At 44.5% G+C, this 17,741-nt stretch overlaps 1 protein-coding gene across 3 annotated transcripts in view; it reads right to left on the bottom strand.

The window, feature by feature from the left end:
• si:dkey-100n23.5 (cyclic AMP receptor-like protein A) overlaps positions 1-17,741 on the bottom strand; it is an 86,365-nt gene that overhangs the window by 9,102 nt on the left and 59,522 nt on the right. For all 3 annotated transcript variants that reach the window (XM_054786711.1, XM_054786712.1, XM_054786713.1), the window contains one exon: positions 7,643-7,790. In XM_054786711.1, the coding sequence (XP_054642686.1) occupies positions 7,643-7,790 (148 nt within the window). The remainder of the gene's footprint in view (positions 1-7,642; positions 7,791-17,741) is intronic.

Genomic DNA, 17,741 nt, shown 5'->3' with positions numbered 1-17,741 from the left:
TGACTAGGCCACTCTAAAGTCTTCATTTTGTTTTTCTTCAGCCATTTAGAGGTGGACTTGCTGGTGTGTTTTGGACCCAAGTTGGTTTCATCTTGAGGTCACCAACAGATGGTCGGACATTCCCCTTCAGGATTTTTTGTTTTGCCTTTTTTGTTTAATTACTTCCAGGTCCTGAAGCAGCAAAACAGCCCCAGACCATCACACTACCACCACCACATTTTACTGTTGGTTTGATGTTCTTTTTCTGAAATGCAGCATTACTTTTACCCCGAATGACACCTCCCAAAAAGTTAAACTTTTCAGACCACAGAGTATTTTAGTAAAGGTCTTGGGGATCATCAAGATGTTTTCTGGAAAAAAATTGAGACAAGCCTGAATGCTGTTTTTGTTCAGCAGTGGTTTTGGTCTTGGAACTCTGCCATGAAGGCTGTTTTTGCCCAGTGTCTTTCTTATGGTGGAGTCATGAACACTGACCTTAACTGAGGCAAGTGAGGCCTGCAGCTCTTTGGATGTTGTTGTGGGGTCTTTTGTGACCTCTTGGATGCGTCGTCGCTGCGCTCTTTGAGTAATTTTGGAACTCCTGGGAAGGTTCTCCACTGTTGCATGTTTTCTCACTGTGGTTCGCTTGAGTCCAAAAGCTTATAACCTTATAACCTTTTCCAGACTGTTAGATCGCAATTAATCTCTCTTTTAACGGGGGTGGGTGGTGGTGGTGGGGGGGAATCACTTTTTCCACATAAGACCATGTAGGTTTGGATTTTTTTTCTCTCCCGTAATAATAAAAAGTTTAATTTAAAAAGGGCATTTTGTGTTCAGTTGTGTTGTCTGACCTGAAACATTTAAGTGTGACAAACATGCAAAAAAATAAATCAATCAGTAAGGGGGGGGCAAACACTTTTTCATACCACTGTACGTTCACATACTTTCCTAAAATTACTGAATGTTGTACTTTATATAGCTTTGCTTTCATGGTTATGTTTACGTTCGATGATTCTGATGATGATTTCAATGTCATGTTGTTGCAGACCACTGCTCAATAAACCCACCAAAGGGAAGGCAAACTGTCATGTTCATTGAGTTGAACCCACAAATGTATACCTTTGCCACTCTATAACAGTCCATTTTGAGAACCTCTCTGTTTTAATCACCAAAGCCACGCGAGCCATAGTAGATGTAATGTGTAGCAATAATAAAGCGTACCGAGCTGTTAATTTGTTCATGTCAGCGTTTGTTGTTACCAATTGCAACAAGCTGCCAAGATGCCTTGTTTTGATGTGACATAATAGGTCAACTGGAAAAGCCATACATTTCCAACAGCTGAATGGAGCATAAGTGCCACGTAGCACTTCCGAGGCCCAAAGCGTATGGCCAACCATCGAATTAGAAATAGTGCATGTAAACAGGGACTTCACATACACCTGTAAAAATGGGAGAGACCAATTTATTTGGGGAATCTGACAAATTTAGCACATGTAAATGTACTGACTGCTGTTTGGAGCGGAGTCATTGTTTCCACCACGCAGTACAGTCATGAGTGGACGAAAAGCTCTGACTCGCTAGGGGAGAAGTCATTTGGCACCAGCTGGCTTGCATGTGTAAATCTCGGGACTTCCGAATATCAGACAAGCCATGTTCTTCAGACTTCTTTCTAGGGAAAAAAACCCCATCTTTGTTATTATTTATTTGCGTCAGTACCGCTGTTGGTTGGTTTGTGTGTTTGTTCGCAGCATTACACAACTACACCACCGATTCCCCTTCAAATTTGTGGACTTGGTGCACACGGTACACATTTTTGGGCTGCTTCCATTGCAAAGACGCCTAAAATAAACCCAAACTGTACTGTCCTACTTTTGCCAGGCAATGAGGCAATCTGCCAATTTCAAGGGAGGTTATGAACAAAGACATTAATTATCTATCCATAAAATAAATATTGATATTAGTGTTTGTTAAGTATACTGTATGTGGGATTGTACCAACTTTGTGGGGTGGGGTGAACGGCCCACAAAGGTGAAATTTAAGTGCAGGAAAAAATATCATAAATCTATTATTATTTATATGTCAAATTATTTATTTATATGATACATAGTTTGTATCATGCGGAAATGACACTGCACCATCTGCATTGTGGGGCAAGGGGTTTGCAAGTTGAGAGCAAATGGAGCAGAGAAAAACATCAATATCTACATTTATACCAATGTGCAACCCATCCACAAAGTTTCATGAGAATTGATGTCGTTTTTGCATAACCTTGCTAACTAACGAACACACTAACAGGGGTATTGACCTGAACATAAGAACAGTATTTTTTACCATACCACACTTACCCAAATATAAGAATATAAGTACATATAAATATTTTTCCCCGAGAACAAAAGCTTAAAAAAGATAGGTCATCGTATATTCGGCATCTAAAGATTTATACAGAGCCAAGAGCCGAGTCATCAGCCAAGAAATATATCTTTTCACTGCATTTTACGAAGTGATACTGAGAACATGATAAAAAAAAAAAAAGATTCATTTTCTCTTAATAATATTTGTCCGAAAATGGCTCTTGAAAAACAAAGGGTCGTGTTATATTGGGGTCAATATGGTAACACCTTTCACAGTGCCTTTTGTGCCACTTGTTTACAGATAATATCAGCATGCACCACCACTCTGTGTCGTGTTATCTTCTTTGTTTATGTCTGGGCGCTGCTGACGTCATTATATTTTGGTAGCTGTAACGGCTATCCCCACCCCACCTACACTCGGTACGATGCAACCACAAGCCTGATGAACTGAACTGGTGGAAATGTGGCTCACGTCCCATGGAACGTGGAAGCCAAGTAGTTTGCTAATGAGAAAGAACCTGCCTGGAAACGGCGCGCATGAAGGAGGCAGACAGAAAGGAAGTGAGCGAGCCAGTGGCTGCTAGAGGCGGTTGTGACGGGTGAGGTTGGGGGGGTTTAGTTGGCGATGAGATGCCTGATGAAAGCGCAGATTCATTGCGCCAAGGCAGGAATGTTTTGACGCTCTCACAAGCGCCCACCCCCGCCGTCACCACCTCCTCTAGTCACCCGCGCTCCCCTCCCCTCCGCCGCCGCCAATCTCGCACCTGATGTGAGGGGGCTGCTGGGAGTCGCATGCCAAGATGAATAACAACCGGCTGTTAGTCACGAACGCACACGGAGCCTGTCTGCCAGGCGCGTGTGCATGTGCGCGCATGCCGCTGACGCTGTCGTCGATTCCCGTAGCCTCTCCCCTGCTTCTCTGACACAAACATCATTTCCGCTGTGATTTACGAAGGCGCTGCGATCCTATTTCACTTGTGTTGTCTTCGTTCTCTCTCTTGGTTGCCCCCCCGCCCCCCGCTTGCCACGCCGAAACATTGACATTTGCGTTGAAGGTCATAGCACATATTCCACTCTTCCAGTTTGTGCTCATGGCCCGTCATCAGCCTGGCTGGCCATACTGAGTGGGTGACAACACAAGAGACTATTTTACCTCCAATCCCATTCCCGCCCTCGTGGTTCGATATCAGCGGCGGCTCATATCCGCAAGTACTGTCAATGTTGTAGATTGAGACAAATCAGTGGGGGAACAGTATCGATCGTGGTGTTTATTGAAATGCGACTTGGTGGTTCCAATGAGAAAAGATCTTCTAGTATTCGCACATGTTCCTAAAAGCTGAATTTAGGAACAAGGTGAAAAGTAAGGCCTGTTATTTTTAAATTGCCAATAGAATATAATGCCTGAAATGATATCGACAATGTATTTGAAAATCATTCTGATGGTGTAACTTATAGGAGCGGAGGAGTTCTGCAGTTGCCATGGAAACCAATGAGTACAACTTTGTGAGTAACTTCAAAATCCTCAGTAGTTGCAAGCAGAAAAGTGGGAAAACCGTGCCACATCGAACACATCAGTTGGAACGAGGCACGCTGAGAAAAAACTCAGCAGAGGAATGTGGCTGCTGACAAATTTGATCCAAGAGGAGACTGAGGGCAGCAAGAAAATGGAACGCTGCAGCCAAGTGGAGATTGGGGCTTTGGTGAGAGATGATACATGAACTTAGAACAACACTGTAAATCAATTTCATGTTAAAACAGTTTGTGTAGTTGCCATGGTGAACCCTTCAAAAGAGTACTGCCTTCGCGTTGGTAAACCTCCAAGACTATGCTGCAGTTAACGCATCAGTCGGAAAGAGACGTGCTAACAAGCAACAGCAATGGAGAAAAACCAAGGTCTTCAGTGTTTTTTTATTTTCGGAATGGAGGAAAAAAAGGGCGGCAAAAAAAAAAATGGAGCTCTGCAGCAAAGCGGAGACAGCAGAGAAGGAATCCTATAGAAAAGGAGCAATGCCGACCCCTCTAAAATAGCCTTAGTTGTGGGAAACTTTGAAAAACTACGCCGTAGTGAATGCATCGGTCGGAAAGAGACAAGCTAACATACAACACTAATGGAGGCGAATGAGGCTCTCTTAAGATTTTCCTTCTCAAGACAAATTTGATCCAAGAGGAAAGTGAGGGCAGCAAGGAAACGTAGCGCTACAGCAAAGTAGAGACTCTGGAGTATACTGATACTGCAGTGTCCAGGGTAAGCTAGTATTACCATGTGAGTTTATTTTTGTCATTTCTAGCTGTGTATCCTTGAATGTTACATTGACAAATCTGCTCGACCAATGGGGTTTTGTCACCCATATGGTATCGGCTCAGTACACTTGGAACTCTGGCTTATCAGATACTAGAAATAGTACCTCGAAATAGAGACCATGCAGTGGAAAAGGGGCATAAGTAGAAAAAGTAAGATTTGGATGTGTAGCGAAGCCTGTTTTTACAATTTTATAAAGCTGTCCTCTGAGAAGTGTTGGGTGTGTACATGGGGCGGGCTCGTCTGGCTAGGGGCGTGTCAGAGGCTGTACCATGTCCATTACTGCATGACGTCACAAAAAGTTGCAATTTCAAAAGTGGCCATTTTAGCGCTTCTTCTCTCACAAATGGAGAAATAAGTGAGGAAGATTTTAGATTGAAGATGATTTTTGTCACACTTGGTGGTCATAGACAGGCTCTAGAGACACATATTACTGTTAGAAGATCATTAAAAAGTATTCTGTGCCTCCATTGCTGAGGCAGCCAATCGGAGCTGCTGCCAGTCGTGGCGGCAAGCCCCAAACCCGATGGTGGACACCGGAGATCAGGGCTGCCATCAAGATGAAGAAAGTTCCTATCGAGCATAGATGGCTTGTGGAACTCCTGAAGCAGCTGACATGTACCGGCAGGCCAAGCGGCTTCGGCAGTTGTTGAGGCAAAACCTCAGGTGTGGGAGGAGTTTGGTGAGACCACGGAGCACAACTTTCGGTCAGCCTCAAAGAGGTTCTGGCAACCCGTCCGATGCCTCAGAAAGGGGAAGCAGTGCCCGATCAACACTGTTTACAGTGGGAACTGAAGCCTGCTGACCTCGACTGAGGATATAGTCGGACGATGGAAGGAATACTTTGAGGCCCTTCTCAATCCCACTGACATATCTTCCATAGAGGAAGCAGAGTCTGAGGACATGAAAGTGGACAGTTCCATCACAGTAGTGGAGGTATCTGGGGTAGTCAAAACACTCCCCAGAGGCAAAGCTCTGGGCGTGGACAGGTTTTGCCCTGAGTTCCTCAAGCCTCTGGATGTTAAAGGACTGTCTTGGCTGACACGTCTCTTCAACATTGCGTGGAAGTCAGGAACAGTTCCTCTGGATTGGCAGACCGGGGTGGTGGTCCCCCTTTTCAAGAAGGTTGACCGGAGGGTGTGTTCCAACTATAGGAGGATCACACTCCTCAGCCACCCTGGGAAAGTCTATTCCAGTGTGCTGGAGAGAAGGGTACGACCGTCAAACCTCGGCTACAGGAGGTGCAATGTGGTTTTCGTCTCGGTCGCGGAACACTGCACCAGCTCTACACCCTTGCAAGGGTGCTGGAGGGTACATGGGAGTTTGCCCAACTGGTTTGCATGTGCTTTGTGGACTTGAAAAATGCATTCGACCGTGTCCCTCGCAGTGTCCTGTGGGGGGTGGTCCGTGACTATGGGATTGGTGGCGCGCTACAACGTGCCATTCGGTCCTTGTACAACCAGAGCAGCAGCCTGGTCCGCATTGGCAGCAATAAGTCAAGCCTGTTTCCGGTGAATGTTGGCCTCTGCCAAGGGTGCCCTTTGTCACCAATTCTGATCAACATTTTCATGGACAGACTTTCTTGGCGCAGCCAAGGCATCGAGGGAGTCCACTTTGGGGGCCTTAGGGATCTCGTCTCTGCTATTCGCAGACAATGTGGTCCTGATGGCCTCATCGGGCCGTGACCTTCAGCGTTTACTGGCGTGGTTCGCAGCTGAGTGTGAAGCTTCTGGCATGAGAGTCAGCACCTCCAAATCCGAGGCCATGGTTCTAAGTCGGAAAAGGGTGGATTGCACCCTCCGGGTAGGGAGTGCGGTCTTACCGCAGGTGGAGGAGTTCAAGTATCTCGGGGTCTTTTTCACGAGTGAGTGAAGGTTGGAGCGTGAGGTCGACAGGTGGATCGGCGCAACGTTTGCAGTTATGTGGTCGCTGTACCGGACTGCCGTGGTGAAAAAAGAGCTGAACCGGAAGGCAAAGCAGGATACAAGTGCCAGAAATGAGCTTCCTCCGTAGGGTGGCTGTTGTTTAGGGAGAAGCCGGGAGAAGGCCTCGGGGCAGACCTAGGACAAACTGGAGGGATTATGTCTCACAGCTGGCCTGGGAACGCCTTGGTGTTCATGTGGAACTAGAAGAGGTGGCTGGAGACTGGGAAGTTTGGACTTCCCTACTGAGACTGTTGCCCCCGCAACCCAGATCCGGATAAGCGGATGAAAATGGATGAATGGATGGAATTTATTCACTGACAGACATGAAATTAGGAAAAAGTTCTACTATTCCGTATGAAAGTGGTTGGTTTTAGAGCTTCTTACTTTGTCCTTCTTCCCCACTCATTTAAATATCTATCAGTCTGGAAAAGGTTATAATGCCATTTTTAAAGCTTTGGGACTCTGGCAAACCACTGTGAGAGCCATTATTCACAAATGGCAAAAACATGGAACAGTGGAGTGGCCAGCCAATCAAAAATTACCCCAAGAGTGCAACGACAACTCATGCAAGAGGTCACAAAAGACCCCACAATAACATCCGAAGAACTACGGGCCTCACTTGGCTCAGTTAAGATCAGTGATCATGACTCCACCATAAGAAAAGCACTGGGCAAATATGCAAATAAACATTAAGGCTCATCTCAATTTTGCCAGAAAACATCTTAATGATCCCCAAGACCTTTGGAAAAATACTCTGTATTCTGACGAAACATAAGTTGAAGTTTTTGGAAGGTGTGTGTTGCAGTACATCAGGCGTAAAAGTAACGGTGTATTTCAGAAAAAAAAAAACATCATTCCAACAGTAAAATATAGTGGCTGTAGTGTGATGGTCTGGGGCTGTTTTGCTGCTTCAGGACCTGGAAGACTTGCTTGAATAAAAGTAATGTTAAAACCTTTTAAACTGTTAAGACCTTTCCAAATCATATTTAAGACATGTTACACATTTTAAAGCCTTAAATTCCAATTATTGGATTTTAAACTTTGTAAGACCCAGCCCTGTGTATGCGTGTGCAGGTGTATGCTTGTACCTGCATGCCGGTAGGGCTCAGGAGGCTCCACCAGTCCCGATCCAAGCCAAAGACAAAAGCATTGGCCAAGCCGTGGAGAGGGGCGGACAGGACGTGCAACAGGGTGAGGGAGAAGGAAGGAGCCTGCGGGTAGAGCGCATTATGGAGCCTGGGGGGTGGGACAAAGTGGTAAAAGTAAGTTGTAAAAAAAAAAAAAAAGGAAAAAAAAGAAACAACCTGCTTCAAAGATAAGGATGGAGCCATTGAAGTGGGAGACGAAAAAACCGTTGGGGAAAGGCGGAGAGGTTGACAGATGAACCGGAAGAGTGAGGAAGAGGACAAGTGAGTGACAGAGCGAGAAGGAAGGGTGAAAACGAGCGGTAATGAGAGCGAGCGTCACAGTCGGGGGGTGGGGGGTTGATTTGGGGGGGAGGGAGGGGGGAAAGCCGTAGGGGGAGGGCGAAAAGGAGCGAGGCGAGCTTTATATCAGCGTTTAAGAGCCCATTAGGCAGCGCGAGACGTCTGGGCTGACACATTCTTGGCTGCCGCTTCGACAGCACGCAGCACTTTACAAGGACGGGGGAAAGAAGCGAGGAAGCCGCGTCGCCCCATTCTGCTCCTCTCATCCACCGTCTCCAAAATTCTCACCACAGCATCTTCCCCTCCGATTGACACATTTCTCCTCTTTGGCCTCCTTGCTGCTTTCATCACTGACTCGATTCATTTTGCCCGTGTGCAAACAAATGGCCGCCCCCACGAAGAATGCCGGCCAGCCATTAACCCTGGATTAACCTTGTATTAAGGGCTCCTCGCAGGGGTTAGCGTGCCACTAATGTTTTTTTATTGATCTATTAGCCAGGGAATCAAAGCATATGCTGCTCACAGTGACTCCCATGAGCAGGAGCCGAAAATAAGAGGCCGCCACCGCTGCTGCCTCCGTGGTTGACCTCGGCGCTCTGAAAGTCATCCCCAGGCTACTTGTGTGCCACGGGGGAGGAAAACCTGACCGTGCTTGGCAAGGAACAGCGGTTGTAATACGAGACACTGCAACAAAGCAGCACTAACATTTAGAAATTTCTCTCTTATTTGCTTGCATTATTTTGCCCCTCTTGTTAAACTACATTGACACTCTGTAGATATGAGACCTCCGCCAAATCTGCCTGTCCCACCTGACTTTTGGCGAAAGGCGGACTACATACTGGCCTGGTCGTTAGTCGCAGGAAATCATTTGTTGACATTCTGTGTGTAAATACTAGGGATGTAACGGTACATGTAATCTGATTTTTCGGGACAGAACATTCGGTACAGTGTAGAGGCGTACCGAGGGTCAGGATGTGGAACTGCTTTGTGGTATTGTCACACCTTTACTCCATAAACACTACAGTGCACACCTCCAGTCATGGCTAGTGATAGTACCAAGGAGAAGCCAGAGCTTGAAAACTCTTTTCCGTCTTTAGTCTCCTGTTTGCGAACACGTCACGTTGTGTCAACGGACAAAGACGAGTGGATAAAACAAAAGCGTTGTGCCGCCAATGTTCAGCAGAGATGGTGAATAGGGCTACTAGGGCCCGATGAAATCTATTTTATTTTTTCAGTTTTTTTACCTTTCACATTTATTTTACCAGCATACAGTGTGTGCTTTTTGGATTAGTGAATAAAATGTCTATTAACTAAATGCAAAAATCCTTTGATTTGTTGACTCAATATATCATTGGTCTATTTTGCCCAGTAATTCAGAAAGGGATATAGCCTGGCTAACTCTTCTAGTGGAATGTCAGTGTTCGCACATATTGCTACAAATGTTCAACTTCCACAAATCTTCATGCCCGTGCTTGTGATTCAGGAAGATGTACTCACTGATGCAATTCCAATTGTGTTATTAATGTAAGATATGGCACCCTGATTTTGTTTCCACAGTTAAACAAGATGTGGCAAACAGCGCTTTTATTTTGAAGGCCTGAAGTGTCTTGTGTGTGTTGACAATGTCTGTTGACGGTTAAGAGGAGCCGGGAGCAAGAATTTTTTCACTCAGGCCTTACACAACATCAGCGGGCATTGTAAAATGCTGTCTTATAAAAAAAAAGCGGTAAAACACAGCACTATGTAAACAGGTTCTTCCAGCCTCGGTAGCACACACCAAGGGGCTGTCCACACGGGAAAGTTTTCAGGTCGAAACAGCCAAGCATTTTATCGTTTCAGTCTTTCCTCCACATGGCAACGGCGTTCTGGGTGCCCTGAAAATGTTTTCTTTTTTAAAACGGCTACCAGAGTGGGAAAATCTACTGACGTTGACTTTTCGTTGCCATGTAGACAAGCAAACGGCTACTTTCTGAAAACAATGACAGCACCACCCCTTCGCCGTCTGTTGACCAGAAGTGACCGCTGCTGACAAGCCAACATAATATCGGAATACTTCAAACGACATGAGTCAACCCAAACCAAAACCCACGCACGTAAGAGGACAACATGCAAACTCAACACAGAGATGCCCAACGGAGATTCGAACATAGATCTCCTGACAGTGTGGCCAACATGCTAACCACTTAGCCATTGTGAAGTCCTGAAAATGACTCATAGAAGTAATTCCACTTCGTCGTCAGTCAGGACCCACCATCACCCTTCAATGACGAGCTTTGACCCAAATTGCACAAATTGTTATTTGTTATTATTGTTATTTATTAAACTATATTTATGTATTTAAATTTGAAATGTAAAAAGACTGTTATCAACGCTTACGTGGCTGCCCAGAGTGTGTTAACTTTTGTACGTGTTACAAGCATTTTATCCCCCCTTCTTCCTGCTGGGCACTAGGTACCACACACTTGCGCAGGAGCCTTTGCTAATTGCTGGCGGTGTGATTTTGAGGCAGTTGCAAGCAGTCCCTTTAATGAACACTTTTAAATTGCAGTTTGAATTTCAGGTAGTTGAACAATACGTTTTTATCCACAAATGCCCAATAGATGGAATTGGGCATTAAACAGTACCATTATACTGTACATGGCAGTTTTCATTGTGGGCAGAATTTCCCCATGCATAACCCAACGTGCTCGCTCTTCTGCAGTAGATATCTAGCTACCTAGCGACTGTATGTCACCTTAAGTCCACACTAGATGTCCTTCCCCTCCTGCTCATGCTTGATCAAGTCCCCCTTAAACATGGCACGCACCTCGTGGTGGCGTAACAAGCAAATAGCACAGACGCGAGATGCGTTCACGGACATCGTGTCATTACACAATTTTTGATTTTTTTGCAAAGACCCTGTGACCCACCGGTTGAGAATCACTGGTCTAGACAAGCCTTGGAAAGCGTAAGACGACACACTTTATGTGCATGCGTTCCTTCTCCTTCTATAGTTTTGGTGTCACGTGGCCCTGTCTACAGCGCCACAGACAGGTGTGCCTTATGTATTACACTGTTCTCACCCACTGATCCGTGACTATTTACTAATCCGACACTGTGTGGACGCACTTTTTTTTCAACCAAAAAAAATAAAAAAAATCACACGAGGGTTCCCGTGTGGACAGGGAGCACTAAAACTGACCTAAATATTATCAAAAGTGTTTTATTGGTTTTTACTTTTAGCCATTGTTAACGTCTTTTTGTGGCGGATCGCACTGATAGGCTTTATTGACTGCAAAGCAATCGCTCCTCGCCAGTTATTACAGATAATTACCACATTTCTTACTAGAAATGAACAGAAAAACTCACATTAATTTACAAAAACAAAATCCACGGAATATTACGAGTGGCCTTGTGAGAGTATGCTATTAAAGTCAGTGTTGCATCTTTTGTATAGGTTAGCCCTAGTTTTGCGCTGTCATGCTTGGTTAAAAACAGCTGAGTTTCTTTTCCCGTCAAACCCCAAGACAGAACTGCAGGTGCGCGGCTCGGAAGATGATTATGTAGATTTGTTCGCAAATCTGCTTATAATCCTCTCTTATCCTCTTTTGCGGCAGAAGGTTGGAAGGTTTATTTTCTATTAATCTGTCCACACTTAAAAAAAAAACACTGGAAAAAGTTGTGACGGTAAAAAGACCTCCTTGCCAGAGGGCTGGCATGACAACAGTTTGGAAAACGAGGGACCTTACTACGCCATGAAACGACCGAAGCTGACCTATCAACCTTGAAGAGTGCTCGCCCCCACCACTTTGATATTTTTAAATAATTTGTTTTCATTTTGTAAAAAGAATTAAAAAAAACTTTACATACAGTCATGGAAAATGTTATTAGACCACCCTTGTTTCTTGATCATTTTAATGCCTGATACAAATTATACAAATAAATTGAACTCTTATGAGCTATATTTGCTATCATCATCATATTTGTCCAAAGAAATGTACCAGTAGTTGTACCAGGCATTAAATTGGATCAATAAACAAAAGAAACAAGGGTAGTCTAATGATTTTTTCCATGACTGTATATATATTTAAAGACAGAGTTTTGTGTTATGAGTTAATTGAATCAATAATTCCACTCTTTCCCATTACATTATGCCTTTTGCTCCATTTTTGCTTTTTTTTTGGTTTAATTTTATTTCTACAATGTGCCGCGTGACAATAAAAAACAAGCGAGAGGCCGCACATGGCCCCGGGCCACACTTTGGACACCACTGCTTTTATGGCTCTTCATCTGGGAACGTAACGTGATGTCAAATCTGTGACCAACGACAACTCTCGTCAACTACATGTATTTAGCTTGTTCGCATCCATCGTCACCAGCAAACGATGGCCATTAAAAGAGAGCAGGCGAGTGTTATTGCAACTGGAACTATTCGATGCATTACACATGTCACCTTTATTGCAAATGTTAATGCAAAATTCACAGAGGTGGGCTGTGTGCTCTCTGAACGTGTCGTATGCACTCAGGAAATAATGTACTACAAACCAACCAATCAGCAAACATACATTAGGGTTTGCAGGGGGATGAGCGAGCCAGTGTAGCGTACGCTACAGCATAATCCAAGTTTCAGATACTGAATCCAAAACTGAACAAAATGTGTACCTGGAGAGCAACGAAGCATACTGTATAATCGTATTCGTATTCAAGGGTCAAAATGCATGCATGAGTACAAAAAATGTGTACATGTTGGCAGGTCTGCTCATGGGGCGATTTAAAGGTCTCATTAAATATGGGCGTTGTGACGACGGACGCGGGCCGCCTAACAGCTGTATCTCTGAGGAGCACAGCAGCTGCTGCTCACATTCATTTCACTTCCCATTAAAGGTGAAATAAATCAGAAAGTCCCTGCACGACCTCTTTGGCGCTGCAGGACACACGCATATGCGCACACACACAAGCACGCACGCACGCATACACACACACACACACACACACACACACACAGACAGAAAGGTCTGTGCGTGCGAGGTCACATGCGTCGAGGATGTCAGGTGGAGTGGAAAGGCGGCGAATGTGCATTTTGTGTGTGTGTGCGCGCATCTCTTAGTGAGCTAGCGTGTGCCTGTGTGTGTGCATGTGTGTGAAGGGGGCTATTTCTGGCATCTCATTTTTCCCCCCCTCCTGCTGCCGCAAAGAAACGCGATCGGCGTCCGGGAAACGAGAGCTGGCAGCAAGCAATCATCTGCCTGCCACACGCACATACACACGGGCGCACACACAGACACGCACACACATACACACACGCACACATGCACACACATGAATGAGCGCGGTACTGAGCAACATGCACCATGGCAACGGAACAGCCGCAATTAGAGGCAAAGAGCCTTTACCCTCCATCGAGGGAGAGCGAAATGAAAGGAAGAAAGAGCGGGCAAGGGAGAGAGGGAGAGAGAGAGAGAAAGAGACATGGGTGGGTTTGGAGTGTGGGGGGGCGATTGTGGAAGACGCATGTCAGAGAAACAGCGCTGAACAGGAAGAGGGGGGTAAGTGGTGGAAGAGGAAGAACACAGTAAAGAGGTGAGAATGTGCAAGAGCGAGGCAGCGAAAAGGAGAACGAGGGCCCTTAGAGAGAGGAGAGGGGGAGGTTGGGTGGTGCGGGTGTTGGGGGGGGTGAAAGGGAAGGCCGAGGTGGCGAGGGAGGATGAAGGAGGCGAGATATCAAGAAAGACAGATAGCAAGACACGAGCGAGACAAACCGGGAGATTACGGTCGCAATGCGATAGATGGGTAAGGAGGGGAGGTGGTTACAGCGTGTGTGTGTGTGCGTGCGTGTGTGTGTGTGGGTGCGTTGCTTCCCTCATGAGCGTCGCGCTAATGAAAGATGAATGAGGGAGGGCGGGAAGTGTGTCTGCGGCCGATGCCTGGCTGGGCTAATGTGTGTGTGTGTGTGTTTGTGTGCGCACGCAGTGAAGCGAGCCTCACACTCGGCCTGGCAGGTGTCGGGACAACGAGGACCATGCGGTGCACACCAGAGGTCGGCCTGGCCGGCAGCGATCGACGAATGCCACGTTTTAATCAGGCCCAGAAGTCAAGTCGCTGTGATCGCGAAGCTGCTTCTTCGACAAGCGCTTCATAGGTCCTATCAGTCTCTTGCCCGTCTGTCTGCATCAGATCCAATATCTCACCCTGCCAGTCTAACCTTCATCCATCTCTTGCCCTCCTTCGGATCTCCGTTGAATGCTACCCATTTACACCAAGCACAATGGTTTGGTAAATGTTTTAATGAATCCCACTTCTGACACCAACTTCAATGTAGGTTTCAAGCTTAATTGCATACCAAAAAAAACGGATCAGTACCACTGTTAAGTATTACTTTATAATTGTTTCTTTTGATGTCTGGAAAGCCCCGTTTCCAACAAGCGGTACAGTTTGCTTCAGTTTTTTGTGCATTACCGGTAAGGAATATCACTGATGGCCTCACTACTAACCATCCCACTTCTGGCACCAATTGTCATCTACCCTGCTGTGGTTTTACCTCGTCCGGTTGGCCGGTGTTTTGAATGCCCTGTTAATGCAGAGCAGTCAGGTTTGCTTCATTATTTGGAACATTTGCAGATAGCATCTCGACTAACTATACCAACTTCTGACACCAACTGTCACATACCCTGAAACCACAATTAAACTAAGTACTAAAGGGTTTTCAAACAGTGTAAAAGGTCCAATTAATACAGACTTGTGCCACTTTTAAGTATTGGTTGACAAAGAATCATAATTTCTATTCAGGAATGGACTGGGAAGAACACAAAATCACATTTTAAATAATTGACACCCACAGTGGTGAGGTAGTCCGTTGATGGGTTGGCAGAATTGTCACTTCTGTGTGACATTGGAATGGGTAACAGGTAAGAACAGGTAAATTCTATAATAGAAAAACAGTGGATGAAGAGATTTGTGGTTAGAAATTGCACATCGGTGAGGTGAGTTGAACCTTGCTGCTCGATGAAAACACGTATGAAAACGTATTTGCGGCGTCCAGCATCCACTGCCAATGAGAGGCCGCTTGTTGCATGAGAGGCTCCTTCCTCAGAGTCAAAGGCGGCCAAGACAGTCATCCTGACTCTGATTGCACTTCCTCTTCTCCTCGTGTGACTTGCTTTTTTTTCCCTTTCACTCCAGACGAATCATACGGTTCAAAGTGCCAAAACAAGGCACTTGTGCTGCCCGCAACTCTGCTTTTAAGAGACAACCTGACCTCTGGGAATGAATGGGACTTTTCTTCTGCAACGCATGTCAACTCTTGACTCTCCCTTCCTGACTTCCGTGACTCCCTCAAAACACGACCAAGAATATTTACAACGTGGAAATGAAGATGTAATGTTTCTGAAGAAACGTGATTCCCAGCCTCTACTTTTGAACAGGACCTGTTTTTCTTAACAGGACTTCATTTGTTACACTTGATCAACTGCCACACAAACACAGTTGTCTAATCTGCACGAACAGGATCGCTAAGAAAAGGAAATTGAGTCTACAATTAGCACGGGCTAAAAGAAGTTTGGGGAAAAAAAACTTGAGTTGAATCATCGGGACAAGATGGGCACATTATTGTCAACAGCAAGCATTGTTTAAACTGGGGCCTAATTCCAGCAAGGTGTATTCAATAAAGCTTCCAATGGCAGCACTCCACAAATTCAAAGGTAAACACTCCAAATGGAGCATTTTTTAAATATTCAACAAGATACAACATGACCTTTGATAATGAGGCTGAGTGCTAAAAAGCTACCATGAGACAGCATAACATCCGCAAGTATGGGACCTCTGATGAAAGGGAAGACTTGTTTCGGGACAAAAAGGGACCTGTTGAACAGCAATTCTTTTCTTGATGTTCTATTTTTTAGTGCCAAAGAGAAGATTTCTTTCTGGTGTTGGAGATGAAATTCTTCGCAACCTACTAAAGGTCAAAACGACCACTTTAGAAAATTAATTATAATTTCACCTCCCCTTACGTGTTCGTTAATCTCCAGTTATGAGAAGTAAAGAAGACTCACACGCTGGTATTAGATTTACAAAATGTATTGAAAAATCAATCAGACAGAAAAATTTCACATTCTTCGGATATCCGGGCTAGCTGTCTCTCCTAATGTCCTCCTGTGGCTTCCTGACCAGAAGGACAGCGAGTCCGCCATGATCGCTAGTCCTCTCTGCCTTTTTACAATTGTTTTCCTCAGACCATTGGTGCCAGTGTCTCCCAAGAGAACTGTCTCCCGGATTCTTTGACGAAACTTGTGTGACGTCAGCAGGTGATAATCGGAGCTTTCGCTGACTTGTTGACACTTTTCTTGGACAAACAGCACATACTTCTCCCCGTCTGTCTCAAGGCCAACTCTGACTATGTTTTTGTTCCCATATATGGCTGCTGGTCCCGGCTAGCTTTTGCAAATTGTACACTATGCGTGAGCTTGCACTAGTTCTGTTTGACCTTTGACATAGTTAAACAGTTGTTCATCGACTCAGCTAATTGTTTGATAAAGCATTATTTCTATGAACTACTTGTAATCACTCACTCAGTTAATCATAAAACTGTTATTTTTATACTGTACTTATGTTTTAGGGCACTCAGTTAATAATTCAACCAATCAACATCAATGCCAACAGCTATTCTAAAATCTACCTCTAGTAAATATTTACTCATTCAGCTAACAAGTTAATAAAACAATATCATACCAACACTGGTCATGTCCTCAAGGGGAACATGTGCTGCCGTTCAATATCTGTGTCCAAATTCACGATCTGCATCTTCACTGTGTGCTTTGGGGGACAAATGTGTCCTCCTCTGCCATTAGCTTGAAGTATTCATCAAGACTATCCTTCACAAGGCTTCCATCCGAAGATTCTTTGCATGCCCAGCTTTGATAACTATTTGTATATGGCGGTGCTACGCGGAGAGAAAAGAGCAACTTTAAAATGTAAATATACAGGATTAAAAAACTACATTAAGTGCTATATTGTAGGGACAAAGGATTATTTTAAATTAATTTGAAAAAGTCTGAGCATTTACTTATGACATTTCTAGTTACAGATTACGTTAAACATATTTAAATCATAATAACAATAGTTGAGGACTGTGTGGTGTTGCTGTATGAATTCCAACAAACACCATGATGATTTCTGTCTGACATCATATGGTGTCCCCAGCATGTGTCTGAGGGCGCATGTCCACCATAACATCCATCAAGTGGGTTTGCAAAGCTGATTGACTGCCATGCCATGTCACTAAGACTTTTATGAAAAAAAAAACAAACACAAAAAATAAGACAAGCAATCATTCACAAAGAAGTGTACAAAAGAAAAGCAAACTATTAAATAACTTAAACAGGAATAATAGCTTTAAAATGCTTTTACTTGCCTTGCACTGCTGCAAAAGTCTAATTATAGACCTACAACAAAACAATGGACGAATCCAATTCTGTCAGAATTACCACTGGAACGGATAACATACATTCTAAAGGACAAACAACAGATTCTCAAAGACATATGGACACGCTTTATCGCCAACATCACAAATATGGCCACAATTACTGGACTGAGGAATGCTTGACCTGAGCCCTCACATTCCCTTCTCTATTTTTGGTATTCATTTGTTAAATCATTGAACCAGAGCCATTGTTTTAAGAGGAGCATTGCATTTCTGTTGTTTATTATTTTTATGCTGTGGGGGTTACTTTTCTGTTCATAGCATTGTTTGTTGCTTTTGGAAAACCAATAAAAACATTGATACAGT

This window comes from Dunckerocampus dactyliophorus, chromosome 9 (genome assembly GCF_027744805.1).
Source record: "Dunckerocampus dactyliophorus isolate RoL2022-P2 chromosome 9, RoL_Ddac_1.1, whole genome shotgun sequence".
In the NCBI taxonomy this organism is placed as follows: Eukaryota; Metazoa; Chordata; class Actinopteri; order Syngnathiformes; family Syngnathidae; genus Dunckerocampus; species Dunckerocampus dactyliophorus.
The sequence above is the reverse complement of the archived record's forward strand: the minus strand, read 5'-3'. Positions and strand labels throughout refer to the sequence as shown.